Genomic DNA, 19,179 nt, shown 5'->3' with positions numbered 1-19,179 from the left:
GTCCCCTCAGCCTTGCTCCCCCCTCAGCCCCAGTGGTCTAAAGCCCTTTGAGTGATCACGTCCAATACGGTGTACAGAATGCGAGGACGACGAGAGACATTCCATCATTGGAACGGAGGAGGAGAGCGGGTGCAAGGACCCATCCAACAGGTCGGCTGCGAGGTTCATAGACAGAAATGAGCACTTAATTTTCGCAGTGCGGGGGTAACCCCACTGCAAGGGTTAATAATAATTCTGCCTAGAGTTCTGCTTTAACCAGTGGCGTCACAAAGGGGGGTGCGGCCCGCACTCGGGTGACACCAAAATGGCTGTCATTTTGGTGTCACCCTCTCTAAAAAGTCGGGCAATCGGTCATTGATAAAGAGCCCGTCCTGATCTTGGTGGTGGCCGCCGGCAGGTATCAATAAGATGGCAGCGCATGCACGATGACGTCACATCAGGGCGATACCCCGTATGCGCTCCGGGTGACACCCGGCCTCGGGACACCCCTGGCTTTAACTGCTCATTTGTCTCTTGGGGTGATCAGATATATTCACCGAATCCTCTGTCCTCCACACATACCCCCCTCCTCCACTCAGCCTGTGGTATATCCCTTGGTGTCCTCACATCTCATACAGGTGAATGATTCATATTAGACATGAAGATGAAGAGCGAGCTTGTCCCCATTGCCCTCATCTGGCCTTGACATTCTGCTTTAGAGGGGCTCCTTTTCCCTTTTACAGGGTTCCATGGAACCACCCATACAGGTCAACGTGGGTACGTCAAGAGGACGACACAAAACACCCACCTCTGGCCTCTCCTCCAATGAAGGAGCTGCCTTGGGGAACCATGTCAATCACTTCCTTGATCTCCTCCTTGCTTATTGAACCCGGAAGCGATGATGATTTTGTCACTTCCGGTTTCTGAGCCGTCATTCCCCTGCCACAAAAGTCCATGAACCCATCACGCTCAGAAACCGCTGTTTTCAAACAAATAAGGGTATGAGTAGCATGAGTGATGAGTGATCACTTGTTCTGCCTGATGAAGGGGATCCTGTGTGACCCCCGAAACGTCGCATTGAGTGCATCACGCTATGCTACTCATACGTCAATAAACAGACGTATTTGATTCACTATTGGAGTGCCGGTGTCTTCATATTCTACTGGATTCCCCAGCCACAGACTCCCGGAAGTAGCTGACCAAGCACAGTCTGTGTTGGATCAACTTCAATCGGCTGCAAAAGTAACATTAAACCCTCAGATTTTTTAACATAAACCAATACTGTAATGTGCGCCTTACTGTAATCCATGGTAGTTTCCCTTCTCTTTGCTGCTCTTCCTTTTAAATCTCATGCTGGGGGAGAACTTCCCTTTGCAGCTGAGTGCCTCTTCCTGTAGTGCTGGCTCAGGTTGTGAACCTTCACACAGACACCGTGTATCCATTCCAGAGACAACGCAGTCTGCTGCAAAACAGAAGTTCTGCCCAGCATGAGAAGAGATACAGATTTAAAAGGAAGAGCAGCAAAGAGAAGGGGAACAACCATGGATTACAGTATTGGTTTATGTTAAAAAATCTGAGGGTTTAATGTCACTTTAAGAGCATCAGATAACAGTAAAAACCTGACAGGGGTTCTTATCGTCCTCCGCTCTATCCAAAACTAAAAGAAACGGTCTTGGGGGGCCATACCCTTTAATTGCTCCATGCAGCACCGGATTTACAATGTAATATTTGTATCAAACGGTTAGATTGTATCGTCAGTCACCAGCCGGCTCAGTCCGCACCTATAGAAATGTATTAGGAGTAAACAGTCATAAAGACACTAAATATATGGCAGCAGAAAGGATGATGCAAAACACTTGTAAAACACTAATCGTTGAAGACAGCCATTGTTTTACAACACATTATAAAGCAATTAAATCATCAGAGGGAGGAAGAGAATGTTATGGGGAAGCTGTGGGGATGCTCAGCGCAACCACGCAAGGACGGACGTGTACAACCTCAACTGTCATCACCAGAAAATGATCAGCTCAGGGCTAGTTCACACCATCCTCAGTGCGTTCCGGCCCGATTTGGTGCCGGAACGCACGGTATCGCATTCCGGCCGGCTCACTTTGTTTTGGGGCAGGAACGGGCGTGGCGGTGCATTGAACTCAATAGCAACGCAGCCACGTCCTCCAGCCGCAGTGCGATTGGCTGTATGGGAACGTGTGGCACATCAACGCCTGCGTTCTGGTCCAGTGCAGTCAGAAAAAGTAATGCGCGCACTACTTTTTCTGCACCGGAACGCAGGCACTAACGTGCCACACGTTCCCGTGCGGTCAGGGGGCGTGGCTGCGGTGCCATTGAATTCAATGCACCGCCACGCCCCCTCCCGCCCCAAAACAAAGTGAGCCGGCCGGAATGCAATCCAGTGCGTTCCTGGGCCACAGTCGGGCCAGAACGCACTGAGGATGGTGTGAACTAGCCCCTAAACCTATCAGACATATGTTTTCATTTCATGTACAGCGTGCTACATAATATGTAGTGTAACACTTCCAGGTATGCGATACCTCTCACAGAGATCACAGTTGTCCCCCTGACAATGACTTCATCTGCTTTTCTGTTCAGAAGGTCAGAGACATCATCTTCCAGGCATCATCCAGGGCAAGTATCTACTTCCCAAACTAGGATGCCGGATCAGAAATGACTTGAATGTCTGACACAGATCAGCCCCTGCTGCAGCCTCTCACCTTGTGAATTGCTACAAAGTTACAATGTTGTAGTCTGAACATGGGGAAGGGGAGACTGAAGAAATGCTTACTCCTGCCTGCAGCAGACGGATGACATCATCTCAGCCTAAGCAAAGTCGCTGGACTGGATATCAAGAAGACCCTTTACATTCTTAAAAGGTACAGCTTTTTGAGAAATGATACCGTTGCTGTAGATTGTCAGGAATGTATCCGGGCAGAGATGTAAAGTTACAGAATGGTCCACTTTAAGCTGTTTTAAAGATACATCTTCCTTCCTTTACTGCCTAGTAAGTGAACAAGAATGCAGGACAGAGATTCACACTTCATGGGCCGTATGCCTAACTAGAGACACCATGAGAGGAAGCGGGCATCAGGATGGCATACTTAGACAGGTCAGCAGGGACTGCTCCCATATCTACAGAATTAAAGGTCCCCTTTATAGTGGTCTCTCTGCAGAGGTCCAACAGAACCACACAGAGTGGTGAATAGAGCGCTCCAATCAGGAGAGAGCACATGTATGCAAACCCATACTTCCACTTTGACATTTCTTATCATTGCAGTCAGGTGCGCTGTCACAAGGAAGTCAGTTAGAATTTAGTGTAAGATATTACTTCCATATAATCCATCACCTGTGGACAGCTGATCGGCAGTGTTTCGTGCCACGGAAAAACGTTTCAGTAGCACTCCGGCCTATACACGTTTCTGTGGTTTCTAATGACAGAGCTGTTCAGGTCTCATAACAAAATAAATTAATTTCTAAATCTATGAAGCGGGGAGGGAAAATAAGATTCCCTATACGAGACACCCAGAGCTATCTGCAGCCTGTGCTGACCTTGTCATGCCTAAAAATAATACAATTCCTATCACACACCAATCACTACAGATCGTCTGCTATTATTTTTGCTGGTCCGAAAAGCCTCCTCCAATAATTCTTGCTTTGAATTTGTTACCAAGGCCTTGACTTTCCTTACGACTGGGCCAAGCCTTGCCCACCCACGGCCCTCCTGTCAAACTAAAGCAAGGCTGGACAGATCCCAGGAGCCAGGTAGCCAATGCTCCCCAAAGAGGACAGATGGCGCCCAAATTTTGAGATTTTCTCTAGTTGTCGTCAATGGAACTAAAAAAAAAAAAAAAAAAACTTCTGCTGGCTCCAGGATTGGGCAGACTGGCTCCTGAGTTGCATATTAAAGTGACACTAAACTCCGGAGTTAAATCTTAAAAATGTATTCAAGCGTCTTAAAGTGACATTAAAAGGCAAAAATGTTTTTCCCTCCCCCCAATGTTAATGTTTCTTAATCCGATCTTCTTTCTTGTCCTTTTCATCTGTCCCTCCAGCGCTGCGGCGGCTCTCCGATACAGCGCGGACTCCTCTGAGTTTGCTGGAACTTCCTGTCCCACGGTGTATGCATGCGGGTACACGCCGTCCATAGACTTACCTTGTGTCTCTCCTCGCTTCCTGGCCCAATGCACCCGCCCCAAGATGCTTCGCGGCCGCCCGATAATTTTCCCATTTTCGGACGGGAGCACGTGGGGAAGACACAGGTAAGTATTAACCCTTTTAAAAGCGGGTTTTGTTTTTTTACACTTTTTGCATATATCTACTGCTTGTTAGCAGTAGATACATGCACAAAAAGCTGAGGCTTTAATTGCCCTTTAACTATAAACAGCAATGTATCTTATTTGTATATCACTCGGCTGTAGATCCTCCAATCATCTCTGAATTGGTGCTGACACTGTCCTTCCTTCTGGAGGGGGGCTACTTTTGTTCCCCATGGTCCCTGTATGTGTTGTAAAGTAGTCACCGCTCCAAGCTCACTCCCAGGATGGACTACAATCTCATGTTTAGTTTAATAATTTATATTGTGATTGTAGTCCATCCCGGGAGCGAGCTTGGAGCGGTGACTACTTTACAACACACACAGGGACCATGGGGGAACAAAAGTAGCCCCCCTCCAGAAGGAAGGACAGTGTCAGCACCAATTCAGAGATGATTTGAGGATCTACATGCAAATGATACACAAAGAGACATTGCTGTTAATAGTTAAAGTACTTGAATACATTTTTAAGATTTAACTCCTGAGTTTAGTGTCACTTTAATTAGTCCACCCCTGGATTATTATTATACAGGATTTATATAGCGCCAACAGTTTGCGCAGCGCTTTACAATATAAGGAAGACATTACAATAACAATACAATTCAAGACAAGATGGTAAGGAGGGCCCTGCCCGTGAGGGAATAAATGAATTCACAGCCTAGTAAGGGCTCTCTCATTGGACAGGGTAGGGGGGGTCTGACACTAAACTCAGACAAGTAACAATATAAAACCTGTGTAAGAATGGTGGACAAAAATGCTTTCGGTTCATAAATAGCAGACCAACAATGGGAAGTCTTTCAATTAAGAATTTTTATTTTACAAGTTTTTTTAGAATGACAGGTCCACTTTAAGCTCATTCTGAGACAGTAGAAGGCGTGGTATTGTCCTACCATCACACTGTCATGACTGACACAGGAAGAACAGGAAGGAAATCTACATATTTCTGTTCCTGATTTAGACCTGACCACACATGGACTCATTTCAAAAACGTCTACATTTATATTGCAGTTAGGACCATGAGATCCTCATAAAACGTGATGCAGCACAGTGGCTTGGTGGTTAGAACTTCCTCCTTGGTTCCAATACCATCCGGGACACTATCTACACGGACTTTGCATGTTGTCCCTGTACTTGTGTGGGTTTCCTCCGGCTACTCCGGTTTCCTCCCACACTCCAAAGACATGCTGGAAGGTTACTTGGCTCCTGTCTAAGGGCCCATTCACACCACATCATCTCCAGACCAAACTGTTTCTAGACCCAAAATGCATCCTAATGTATCCCTATGCTATTTCTGGCCTCTGTTCAGAAAAGAAAATACTGCATGTCTCATTTTGTCCGGTCTGGAATGCACTGAACCGCATGGAAACACATCAAAACCGCATGCAAACACACCTGAAAGCCCATTTTAAGCTTAAAAAACAAACAAAAAAACCCCCAGCTCCGGAATGCAGCAAAACGCAATGCACTGCATTCCAGATCCGGTCCGGAAAATGGTGTGAACCTGCCCTCAATCAGCCCTGTATGTATACGAGATAGGGACCTTATATTGTAAGCTCCTGCAGGGCAGGGACTGATGTGAATGCACAGAATGTAAAGCACGGCCTCAACTGTTGGCCCCACAAAAAAGGGAATTCATACAATGAGACATCTTGAAGCGTGACGGAACAATGGCCTGCTCACCTACCAGTGGCCAATTACTGTCTCCCTTTCATTTTCTAACCTGCCCTGGGAAAAGAATAGAACAAAGCTGATTGGCTACTAGGGAGCACACATGGAAAAACCTTGATGCAGAGCACTTGGCGTTCTTCTTTACACAGCCTCAGCAAAGTTTTATATTCATTGCTGTAGAGGAAATGGTCATCTGATGGACCAGCACTGCTTATAGTACATTAGTCTTATTAAATATTAACAGGAGTCTTTCCACTGGACTCAATTAGGAAGAAAGGTCCTGTGAACCGGTAAGACTTGTTCTCCTGAAGATTTAATCAGTTTTATAAACCGTGCTCATTTCTACTGATCAGCGATAAGAATAATGTGTATCAGAAAACTTGCCATTAGATCTAAACCCAATCAAAATCTCTTTTGGGACCTGAACTTGTTATTACTAGGGATGCACCGATACCGGTTTTTCGGCATTGAGTACTGATATTTTGCTTTCGGTACTTGCCGAAACCGAATACCAATAACGGTGCTTCCGCTGGCATGGAGCCGACTTCCCCGGTAATCAAGAAGGCGGACGGCGGGTAATGACATGCCGCCCGGGTTTCCTTATTACACGGGAAGCCATCTCCATGTTGTTTGGCCGGATCGATTGTGATTGGCTGGGAAACCGGTTTCCCGGCCAACCAGCATGCGAGCGAGCCGGCTTCCCAACCAACCAGCATGCGAGCGAGCCGGCTTCCCGGCCAACCAGCATGCGGGCAAGTCGGCTTCCCGACCAACCAGCGGGTCATTACTTGCAGCCCAGCTTCCCGATTGCCCAGGAAGCTGGCTCCATGGTCCCCTACGGCACTGCCGATCAGAGAAAATCTTCCTCTTACATGCCGCCCGGGTTTCCTTATTACACAGGAAGCCTTCTCCATGTTTGGCCGGGAAACCGGCTTCCCGGCCAACTAGCATGCGGTCACCCTGCACAAGGAGAGGGGGGCGGAGACAAGACCAGTCACCCTGCAAAAGGAGAGAGAGCAGCAGTGATCGGTCTTTATTACAGGAAGCTCCAAGTCTCACACATGATTACTGCACAGATCTGGAAGAAATACTCAAAGCTCACCAAGATTCAAGGAAAAACACACATGACTCTTGTACGAGGACATCATTTGTTTATCCCGGAGTTCAGCTTTAACTCTACTTATTTTAAAGGAGGATGACATTTGTTCTTTTATTTCCAGTTCCAAAAACAGTGGTCTGATTTTTCACACATGCTCACCGCTGACTCCTACACACCTTGCTTCCTGAGCCACTCAAGACTACAGATCCCTCGCACAGTCTCATATGTCGCTGCGGCCCGTCCTGTAATGGCAGAGCCATCTGTCACCCGGTTTTATCATTGTGTGATGCATTAACTGCGGAGAGTCCACTGCAACACACAGCTGTGACTGCCCACTTGCTGTAGGAGAGGTCACTTGGATGACGGGCAGCTGGCTAGAACTACCGTCACACACCATTTAACACAATTACAGAGAAATAACCTGCAGCTCCAGAAACCACAATGTACACGGTTAACTTTAAGGTCACCTTATGTGTTCACCGAGAGCTGCGCAGGGACTCTGGAGGTCATCTCCGGGGCAAAAATAAAGTGAACGCGGTGAAATGCATCATGTGGCCAAAGGTTTGCGGACACCAGACCATCACAGCAACATGATCTTGGTGGACATGCCTTCCAAAACCATATGGACATGCGCCCCCCCCCCCTCTTCCTTTGAAGATATAACAGCCATTGCCCCTCCACAAGATTCTGCAGTGTGCTTGGGGGGAATTTACACCCACTTAGCTACAAAGAGCATTTGTGAGGTCAGGTATTCATGTTGGATTACGAAACGGTTTTCGCCATAAACATGAAGGGAGCATTGCATAGCAGTAAAGATCAGACAGGTAACAAGCATAAGGCAGCACATTTATTTCAATGGGCTGCCTGACGCGTTGCAAAAAAAAGTTCATGCAGCAGCTTGAGCTGTGAGCTTTACATGTTTTTTTGATTGCATGTTTTTGCACATTTGTCACACGTTACCATGGGACAAGACGCACATTTCGCTGCCGCATTTGGGGTGCCATTAGGTTTCATTAACACCTAGGCGGTTTGCCTCTCAAAGCTAGGCGCAACAAAACGTTTTCGAAGTTGCGAGAACATTACACGGTGTCCTATTAAAATCTATGGTACCAAAAAGCTGTAATCTGCCTTAGCGAGTAATGGCACCGCGAGCACAGCATGCGCTTTTCAAGTGCTGCATGGATGTGTGGCAAGTATAAATGAGACCTAAAATTGGCCACAGACAGGCTGCACTGCATGCATAGAGGAATCTCCGCTGCTGGCTATTATTTTCAGCATCCAAGATGCTGCCCCAGAGGCTGCTGAATACCTGCAACAGTGCCAGCATCTGACTGGATGCAGGAATCGTTCAGCCGATAATTTCCCACCATCTGCACTGCAAAAGTTGGCTTCTGTCAAACTGGGTGCTGTCAGAAGGGCCCACAGAGTTTAAATTTCAGGTGATTCGGCAGGAATCGGATAAAATTTGAGCTGTAGGTGGCCAGCTAAAAGGCCGATGCAGACCTGCGCAATCATAGAGGCCGCGCGGCAATCGCTTTGTGCAATTGTGCAGGACCGCGATGATTTCAATGGGGTTACATCCGCGCAGCAATCACAGAAAAAAGGTGCATGTATCCCCTTTCTTTGCGACACATGGCGCGCAGCTGTTTTAGCCACAATCGTGTTCGGTTGCACGGTGGCGTGGCTGGTGTGCCGTTAGAAAATAATGGCGCAGCCAGAGCGATCGGCAGTGGTGAGCGACTCTGTGACTGCACAGCAATCGGCGCGCTATCGTGCACAATTGCCGCATGGTCACGGATCGCCCAGGTGTGAACCTGGCCTTAAGGTTGCAATGGTCTCCCCTTATCTAACTGCAGTCTATGATGGCCCAGCTCCTCTGCCCCCCTCCCTACAGTAGTTGCTGGAGATGGAGCAAAGGGAAATTCAAAAGAGCGGGAATAATTAAACTTCGTCCCTCCAGCTGTGGTGGAACTACAAGTCCCATGAGCCACTGCAAGACTGACTCCCAGAGGCAGATGCATGATCGGATTTGTAGTTTCACCACCGCTGGAGGGTTGGAGTTTCACCATCCCTGGTTTAGAACATAAATATTTATTACTTTATACATCTTTGCAGATAAAACAAAAAAATCTTCAGATAACTGTTTCAGCTGCGTATTTGCTCGTCTGGGTGGAGAAGCCCTTTAATTCCAGAGCTCACCAATTAAAACCAAACATCACAAGACTTCTGAGGTCTGAGCGTACAACACAACATGACCTTGAAAGCAAAGTTTACACCTTCCTCACAGCCAGCTCCCCAAAGTGTCGTGTTATTCCGTTCTCTATAAACAGGAAATAAAATTTCCTGCCTCCAGCCCGTATTTTGGGCACAGGATTCAGCGAAATGTTACTGCACGTTCTGTCCAAGACTCTGATGGTTCTTCCATTATCACTTTGGATTTGTTAAACTCCCCCCTCCCCCCCCCAAAAAAAGGAGAAAGCATTATAGATTATAACCCGTCTCTACGGGCACAGGCAAATATTTTCCTCCATCAGTCGTTTCATTCTGGAGCGATCATAGAGTCCAGGTACGCCGACATCAAAGGAAGAGCCCGATGAATAATATTTACTTTCAGAGAACTTCATGAATACACAAATCTATTTCTTCAGTCTGTTGGAAGCCGTCACAATACGAGCAGACGCAACACATAAAAGGCCGGTCAGCCTAAAATAAAAGCCACTTTATGCAAAAGCCTTGGAAATCCTGAGCCGCTCATACCCAAGTCTGGTGTAGAGCCAACAACGAATGGATTGTTAACCAGCAAACACTGCAACTGTGCTTACAGCTGAACTCCAGCCAGACATAAAAAACACCAAGAAATACAGCTATTCATTTGCACGTTCCACTAAATTTGACTTGACTTCAGTCTTGTTAATCCCTGTACACCAGCACTCAGACTGGGAGAGGGATGGGCAGCAGTACGAGCCAATCAGGCTGTGTGCAACAAGGGCAGGTGCTAGCAAAGGCCAGGCTCACAGGGGAGAGCAGAGAGATGACCTTATCAGTCTGCTGCTGCTCCTTCACTGTCTTATCACAAACTTCATACAAAGAGATGACTTTGCCGTGTTGTTTAATTACAGCAGAGAAAAGTCATCACCAGGCTGAGGCTAGGTTCACACCTAGGTGACACCTCAGCGCGGTCAGGAGTCGCCTATCGCGCTGAGGGTGCCATTCATTTCAAATGGCGCACCGGGCGGATGGCGCGGGATTCCGCCCGTGCTTCCGAACACGACAGCCGTGCGTCATGTATTGCACAAAAAAAAGGTGTATGTACATTTTTTTCTGCGATTGCTGCGCGGATGTCACCCCATTGAAATCAATGGGACCGCACGTCCTGGGTGTCATGCGGCGTAGTGCAGGTGTGAACCTAGCCTGAGAGTTGTGTCAGAATTCAGAAAATCTCAGGAATGGGTGGAGAATAATAAAAATCCAATGGCAGGTAAAAAAACGCTCCCGTACATGTAGGTCACCTGGAGTTCAGCTTTAGGCTGGGTTCACACCTTCGTCCTGCAGGAACACGTGTTAATGCCACACGTGAGATCAAGTGCGTTGTGCATTGATGTGCTGCACTGCCATTTATTCTTAATGGCGCCCCAAAGCACCTTGCCAATGGACATGCATTGCAGATCACCATAACGCATAGTTACTCCCTACCATGCATCGTGGTTTGCTTCATTACAAAAACGTACATGCACTTTTGTTTTTGGAGCATTTTGCTGCGTTAGCTAACCCATTCAAAAGCATGGGCTGCCCTTACGCAACAGACGTTAATGTGGGCCATGCTATGTGTGCGTTACACAGCAGCATTGCCAACCCAGCCCTAGGGCCCAACTGTCTCCATTCTGAGCATGTATGACGCGGCTCCATTCATTACCAAAATGAGAATCGTACTACCCAGGACTGCTGGAGGCCACCACGAGGCACAGCTCCCCATGTGAATGATCTGGGCTACAGCGTGCATGCACAAGACGAACCCGGAAGGAATGTTTTCCAGAGAACGGCTTTGCACCTCTGTACACAGTAAAAGTTGCTGGAACAGGGAAGTAAACGTCAGACCAAAGCACACACATATATCATCAGCAAAATTGTAAACCTCTTCAGAGTGAGCACTCTTTTCCCCCCTCACACAAATTACATTGAACATGTTTAATTCCTGCAATGTGTCTGCTGCAGTCACTGTGTATACACACGGCAGCTCAGAGGAACTACTCACACAAATTCCAAAGATTATGGGACACCTTCCAGAACTGGGATGGGCAGGAAGAGGATGTATGATGTACGATCACTTCTAGCACTGTGTTACCTGAGTTCAGTATCAGTGCAGCAATGTGTGCTACATAAACACCGCCATCACCGTCTCATAGAACGGGTCACTTGTATGGCCGACTAAAACCAAACACCCGGCTTTATGTAACAGCAAATCTGAAAGGGAAAACGTCCGGCCGTCCTCGCCATGTATGCATTTTAGTAAATAAGAAATCGGAGAAAACCCGAGGAAATTGAAGAATACATCTACTAAGTATGTCTGTGAAGGTTCTCATTCATCCAGGTCATGGTATATCTGTAAAAAAATAAGTCAAGGCAACTGGACTTACTGTATTTTTCTTGAAGACGTTTCACTGGTCATCCGACCAGCTTTCTCAATTCAAAAAGCTGCTTGGATGACCAGTGAAACGTCTTCAAGAAAAATACAGCAAGTCTAGTTGCCTTGACTTATTTTTTACAGATACATCTACTAAGTACTACTTCTAGCTACAATGACCACATAACCCCCAATGCAGAAAAATAAACACCCTTTCCATGAAAACGCCATGGGCTCATACGTACCAGGCTGTATATCAAAATAGGGTATCACAATAAGGAACAATATTTTCAAGACATAGATGACTTCTGACTTCAGGCCTTAGCCTATAGATCATCTGCAGATGTTCTACGGTCAGATGGAAAAAGTGAAACAAATTCCTCCATCTACGCTAAACTGTGTGTATGGAGGAATCTCCCGCTGGGCCGAGCTTCAGTATCTTGCTAGTCGGCCCCTCTGGCTGTCAAAATACCTGAACAATCTGATTGGATGCAGGCATGGTTCAGAGAGCCAGCGGGGCCGACTAGCAAGATACTGAAGCTTGGCCCAGTGGGAGATTCCTCCATCCACACAGTTTAGGATAGATGGAGGAATCTGTTGCACTTTTTCCATCTGACTATAGAAAGTCTGCAGATAATCTCTAGGTGTAGGGCCAGTTTTACAGTCCAGCTAATCAAGAACAACAGGCTACAAGCTAAGAACAACAGGCTACAAGCTAAGAACAACAGGCTACAAGCTAAGAACAACAGGCTACAAGCTAAGAACAACAGGCTACAAGTGGCAGCTCAATTGCATTTCTGTGTGCATGGAAACATGCATCAGCACAAAGATCATGGACACAAAACAGGCACATTCAGGTGGCTGCTACTTTACAGGCACAGGCCATGATGGCTCCTTCATTGCATAGGGCACTACTAATACTCCAGACCCAACAGAAGCCATGAACTTGTCAGAACAAGATTCTTTGGAGAAGAGCACAACATGCATTTTCAGCCACCCAAACACCAAGGGGCTGACTTATAAAGGGCTTGCCCAGCCCAGTTTGGGAATCCTCTGCTGAGAACTACAGATCTGGGAGGAGTCACGGGGGGGGGGGGGGACATTTTATTTCAGAGTAACCAATCCAGAGCTTAGGAAAACCCAACCAGATCCAAAAATAGCACCACTGTCTGCACCTTGTGTTACAATATATTGGATGAATACTCAAGACAGCACGGTTGTGTCAGTAGTTGTAGGTTGCATGGACACAAGGGTCACGATAGACCAAACTCCAGATGGCACAGACGCACCAGAGCAAAACGCTATAGACAGAACAGGTGCATCTGAAGAAGACATAGTTACACCAAACACTATGAAGACTTCATAATAAGATAGGGTGCCTTCTGAAAAAGATGGCCATATCACATTAGCAACCAATAAGAATCTCTAGAAGGTGGACAAATTAATATGGCATTCAGAAGCCAGTCTGTCCAATCCAGGAGCAAGCTCCACTGATTAGGGCTGCAACCAATTAATTGATAATACCAATAATGAGAATAGTTGCCAACTATTCTCATTATCGATTAGTTGGTTGGATCCCCTAGCTCTCTCCCCCACGCTGGGATGAAAGCAAAGCAAGCAGTGGGCGGGTGCAATAGCCAGCCTGCTATTGGCTATCGCAATTTGTAATGGCCAATAGCAGGTTGGATATTGCACCCACCCACTTGACCTGCTGTATTTACATTCAGCTGCCCTCTGCGGAATCTTGCCACTGGCAGCTGTCATTCCCGGGCTAAAGCTATTAAGATGCCATGTGCTTACCATACAAATATAAAAAGTTGGGAAAAAAGTAATTTTGGATTTCGGCCTGACAAATTCTGCTGCTGGAGGCATTCATTTCAATGGCACCCCAAACACGCCTCCGATCCACAGCGTGATCGCCCCCACACTGGAATGCACGGTACCGCAATGCTGAGTGTTCCAGTGCAGGGCGATTGCTAAAAACTCTGCATGCAGTTTTATTCTGAAGTAAACTTTATGTTTGCAACACTGCATTGTGTTTTTCTTTTTTTTATCAAAGATGGCATATAGTTTTTTTATCCGATTAATTGAAAAAATAATCAGCCAACTAATCGATTATGAAAATAATTATTAGCTGCAGCCCTACTGAACTAGAGAAAACCTCCAAAGTTGGGTGCCAACTGTCATTTCTAAAGAGCATTGGCTACCTGACTCCTGGGATTAGTCCAGCCCTGGCTTAAGAAAACAAATTATTCACCACAATGACCAAACTGCTCACCTCTTGCCTTACTGTAATTGTACTCCAAAAACAAACCAGCACCACCAAGCGTGCTCGGCTCACTTTATAACACTTGGGATAACTATACCTAACCTATGTGCAATGGATGCACCAGTTGAGATGCAAATATGGGCTACACTGCGACAAACAGCAGGGCTCCAAAGACATGGCCCTCCTCCAAGCATGCAGCCAGTGAAATCTGAAAAGTCTGACACTTACTCCAGGTCAGTAATTATATTGGTATGAAAGCCATGACAGTCCCTAAGTTTGCACATTAACACGACTATATATATATCACACATGTTGCTTCCAAGACACTGCTGCAAATTAAATTACGATGTATGTAATTACATTTCCAGCCGGGCGCAGATCTGTGAGCAGCGCTCTTAATGTGTGTCCAGCTGCTCGTTATAAGCTCTTTCACCGTGTATTCACGCATATTTTCATGTGCATTAAGTATGCAGACAAGGAGATGCTCTGGCAGTCAGAAGGCTTACAGAAAAAAGTTGCAGGATTTCAGGGAAGGAGCTCTATAGGTAAACATTTACAGGAAGAGATTCCAGACACCCGGCACTTACAGAGAACCAGATGTAAGCTGGACTCAGAAACGTCACATTGTAACAAAATGATACAGAGGAGCAACGCTGCGAAACATCAGATTTCTGCAAAACGATACAGAAAAGAAATGCTACCTATGTAGCGGAACGCCAAAGAGAACCTGTGCTCAGAGAACGAGACGGGAAAATAGATCAGAAACAATATTTACAAACAACGTTCCCTTTAACACACAATTATTTGCTGGACATACGAGTAGACGTCGGCATTCGTATCTGAATTCTTTTAAAAGAATGATCCTTGGGTTGCTACGGGAAACAGGTCCAGGCTTCATGCCACAGCCCTTTAGCTGAAAAGCAGCGACCCAGAGAAACCAAAGGGATCTTTCATATATAAAGTAGTATTAAAATATCAAACTTGTTTTCAGTAATGAATCCACATCAAACAAATACAGCGGTACCTCGGTTCACGAACTTACTTCGTTCCACGATTCTGGTCGCGAACCGAAGCAAACCGTTATCAGACCGCAATCTCGACTAGAGGAAGCCACGACCACGTGTCAGAGCGGGGAAGATGGCTGCGGTTGTGTTCCTCACCCGATGCGGAGTTCGCAAACGGAAGCAAAATGTTGCCGAACTTCCTGTTCACGAACCGAATTGTTTGTGAACAGAAGCGTTCGTGAACCGAGATACCACTGTATATATCGCCCAGCAACGTATTTCCTTACATTGCTGCCCAAGCACCTATAGCTATCCTGTTTCCAAACAGCTCCAACTCTCAGCTCGGCTTCCATGAACTTCCTGTGCAGTACAACACCAGGCCCCGTTCACATCAGGGCGGTTCGGCCGCGTGGATCTGCCGACATGAACGATCCCATACATTGCTATGGGCACCATTCCTGCGACCGCGCGTTCCGAACTGTCTCCCGCCCGAATTGCTCCCCGATTCTTTTTTGCCGCACTTATCAGTGCGGTTTCCATAGTGCTTTTTATGGAATCGCGCTGTTCAGCGCAGTTGTGCGTTTTTAATGGCATTTCAGTGCTGAAACGCAATTAACAACACCCAAAACCGCCCTTTTAAAATCGGCACTGAAACCGCTCTGATCCACAACCGCCCTGCTGTGAATGGGGCCTCAAAAGGGACAGAGCAGTCTCCAGCAGCTGTCCATCTACTAGCTTGGAGAAGAGAGGATGGGAATAGCAGGAGTTGCTGTGCCTGTGTGTTTGTGGAGACACACACAAGGGTGTCTCCATAGAACCAAGCTCACTCCCGTGATGGACTACAATCTCAATCCCAATTGGTAAACTAACCATGAAATTGTAGTCCATGACAGGAGTGAGCTTGGAGCGGTGACTACTTTACAACACACACGGGGACCATGGGGAACGCAAGTAGCCCCCCTCCAGAAGGAAGGACAGTGTCAGCACCAATTCTGAGATGATTTGAGGATCTACAGCCGAGTGATACACAAATAAGATACATTGTTGTTCATAGTTACGGGACTTGAATGTATTTTTAAGAATTAACTCCTGAGTTTTAGTGTTTGAGGTGGGAAGGAGGTGCGGCGCACAGTGTGTGGAGCTGTGAACAGGGCCAACTGATCGGAAGTCGATTAATCGATTATTGTAAAAGTTGACAACTTTTTCAATAATCGATTATAATCGATTATGTCGATTAGTTGTTGCAGCCCTAGTCACTTTAAGTTTAATAGGTTTTCCTATAACCTGCATCATAGGGATGGCTGTGTAGACGGCTTCAGGAGCGGATTATTCCACCCCCGCCTACATCACCAGAGCCCCCAGTGCTGCTATTGCCGAGCTGTGCAGTGCCACAACAAACAAGCTTCAATCAGCAACAACATTGTGCAAAGAATCAGCACCGCAATGTAAACCACCAAAAGTCCAATGAGTGACGTCAGTATGGTTTCTTCTGCTGTCATCAGAATGCCACATACTGGTCTGCAGTGCCAAGCTATATTTGTTCCTGTCCAATGTGCCCTCCTTATGCAAAGCCACATAAAGCCTTCCAATGCAATGCTTGGTGCTGTGCCCCCCTGACCACCTCAACAAGCCCCTCAGTAGCGTGGTGCAACATCGGTGGCATGTTCCTGTGCAATGTTACCAAACGACACCTCCTGTGTTCTACATTCCATGTTGTGAGTGTGATGCCTCCTATACTCACCCTACAGGGTCCCTCCGTCTACAATAAAGATCCTAATGTTTTCCCCTCAATATGTTATGACAAAGGTAGGCAACCTCGGCATTCCAGCTGAGCTGAAACTACAAATCCCGTCATGCTTGTGGCTGTCAGAGTCTTGCAATGCCTCATGGGACTTGTAGCTCCACAACAGCGGGAGCACTGAAGTTGCCCACCCGTGTTACGACATCCTTCCCGTGTGCTATTCCTCTACGGCCCACATGACTTATCCATACCCATTGTGTTCTCTGTCCCACATGTGTGATGTCTGTGTGTGCAATCCCAGAATCATTTCTTTCTTCCTGTACTAGATCAGTCATCTCCTTTGGAGAGGTCCTGAAATGACCTCATGGTAGGATATCCATTGTGCCCTACCCTATAAGATACCCGCCATGATTTCCTCCTATGCCATGCCCACTGTACACGCCTTATCAACCCCTTTCACTATGTGCCCCCTCTACATGCCCGCTGTACTTATAATACCCTCCTATACTCTGTGCTGCGTCTGTATGAAGCTTAACGAGCCCACCTTCGGATAATGCCCTCTTTGTACAATGCCCTCAGTATGGTACCAGGCACATCTATATAATGGGCACTGTACCCTCCCTGTATGGTACCTGCAATTTTCTCTACATAATGCCAAGTGTATTCTCCCTATAGGGTACCCGTCACCTTTTCTATACAATGTGCCATTTCAGTATGGTCTCTGGCACCCTCTCTATATGAAGTCCACAGTGCCATGCATGGTACTTGGCACCTTCTCTATACTGCCGGTGCCATTCTGCATGCATTGCTGTAAAATTTTACACTTTGCATTTCACTATATTGCACACCACACTATCTTTTTTACTTCCACCGCTCCAAGCTTGCTCCTGTGATGGACTACAACCTCAATACAAACTAGTAGTCCCATCACTGGAGCCATTTTTTAAACTTTATTTTATTGTTTATCCGATTACCCGATTAATCGAACCTAATAATCGGCTAACTAATCGATTTTGAAAATAATCGTTAGCTGCAGCTCTAATGTCCATTAAGGCCTATAATGGACACTGTATACATGGTGACTGGCACCTTCTCTATATGATGCCCATCCTTCATAGTGCTCTACACCTCCTGTTCTCCCAACAATGCACATTTCCCTGTATTGTAGCTGGCATCCTTTCATTGACAGTGCCCTCCCTCTCTGACACCCTCTATATAAAATGCCCCTGGCACCCCTCCAGGTATGGCCCCCAGCACCCAAAATAATGCCCACTGTGACATCTTCGTATGACACCCTCTGTATATTATGCCCCCATGTATGGTACCTGGCACCTTCTCAATCCGATGCCCAGTGCTATTGCTGGCACTCTGTCTATAATATACCATCCCAGCCTGGCACCCTCTATATACGATGCCCACTATACCCTGCATGAAAGATACCGACACCTTATCTATGATGCAGATTACCATCCCTGACACCCAGTCTATACTATGTCCTGTTTGTATGGTACCCAGTACCCTTTATAAATTATATCCAGTCCCTTCTATATAAGATGCCCAGTGCACTACCAGTATGGTACCCAATGCCCTCTATATATAATGTCCACTGACCTTCCAACATGGTATACAGTGTCCTCTCCAAAAATATATATTGCCCCCTGTGTCAGTGTGGTACCTGGTAGCTTCTCCATATGAACCCCAGTGCCCTCCCAGTATGGTACCCGGCCCCCTCTGTATAATGCCCAGTGCCATTCTGGTATGGTACCCAGAAGCCCCTCTATACGACGCCCAGTGCCCTCTTAGTAGCCCCTCTATATGATGCCCAGTGTTCTCCCAGTATGGTACCCAGTAGCTCGTCTATATAATTCTCAGTGCCCTCCCAGTATGGTACCCAGTAGACACTCTATATGTTGCCCAGTGCCCTTCCAGTATGGTACCCAGCACCCTCTATACAATGTCCAGTGTCCTCCTTGTATGATAACCAGTAGCCCCTCTATATGGTGCCCTCCCAGTATGGTAACCAGTAGCCCCTCTATGTGATAGCCAGTGCCCTCCCAGTATGGTACCCAGTAGCTCCTCTATATGATGCCCAGTGCCCTGCCGGTATGGTACCCGGCCCCTTCTGTACGATGCCCAGTGCCCTCCCAGTATGGTACCCGGCCCCCTCTGTACGATGCCCAGTGCCCTCCCCCCAGGCCCCGGCACACACTCACCCCAGTCCAGGAACTCGGTGACATACTTGTCCCGGCGCAGTGCGGTGTTGCTACACTCGGTGAACAGACAGAGCAGAACGTCCAGCAGAGTCTCCACACTGAGCGCAGCCTCATTCTTCTGCGGCCCGTCCAGCAGCAGCTGCTCCAGCCGCTTCAGCCGCACCTTGGCCGACATGCTGCCTCCGCGTTAAGTCCCACCGAGCGAACACCGGGCTCACCGCCTCCACCTCCCGCTGCCCAACATGGCCGCCAGTGCCGACC

At 47.1% G+C, this 19,179-nt stretch overlaps 1 protein-coding gene across 2 annotated transcripts in view; it reads right to left on the bottom strand.

The window, feature by feature from the left end:
• CDC42BPB (CDC42 binding protein kinase beta) overlaps nucleotides 1-19,179 on the bottom strand; it is a 105,862-nt gene that overhangs the window by 84,647 nt on the left and 2,036 nt on the right. Inside the window, exon 2 of one of the 2 annotated variants that reach the window (XM_018561100.1) lies at nucleotides 18,919-19,098. In XM_018561100.1, the coding sequence (XP_018416602.1) occupies nucleotides 18,919-19,093 (175 nt within the window). In that variant the 5' untranslated portion in view covers nucleotides 19,094-19,098. Of the gene's footprint in view, nucleotides 1-18,918; nucleotides 19,174-19,179 lie in introns of those variants that run through there. The other variant, XM_018561102.1, reaches the window with a different exon arrangement.

This window comes from Nanorana parkeri, unplaced genomic scaffold (genome assembly GCF_000935625.1).
Source record: "Nanorana parkeri isolate BGI_ZX_2015 unplaced genomic scaffold, ASM93562v1 scaffold499, whole genome shotgun sequence".
In the NCBI taxonomy this organism is placed as follows: domain Eukaryota; kingdom Metazoa; phylum Chordata; class Amphibia; order Anura; family Dicroglossidae; genus Nanorana; species Nanorana parkeri.
This window is presented reverse-complemented; position numbering and strand designations above follow the sequence as displayed.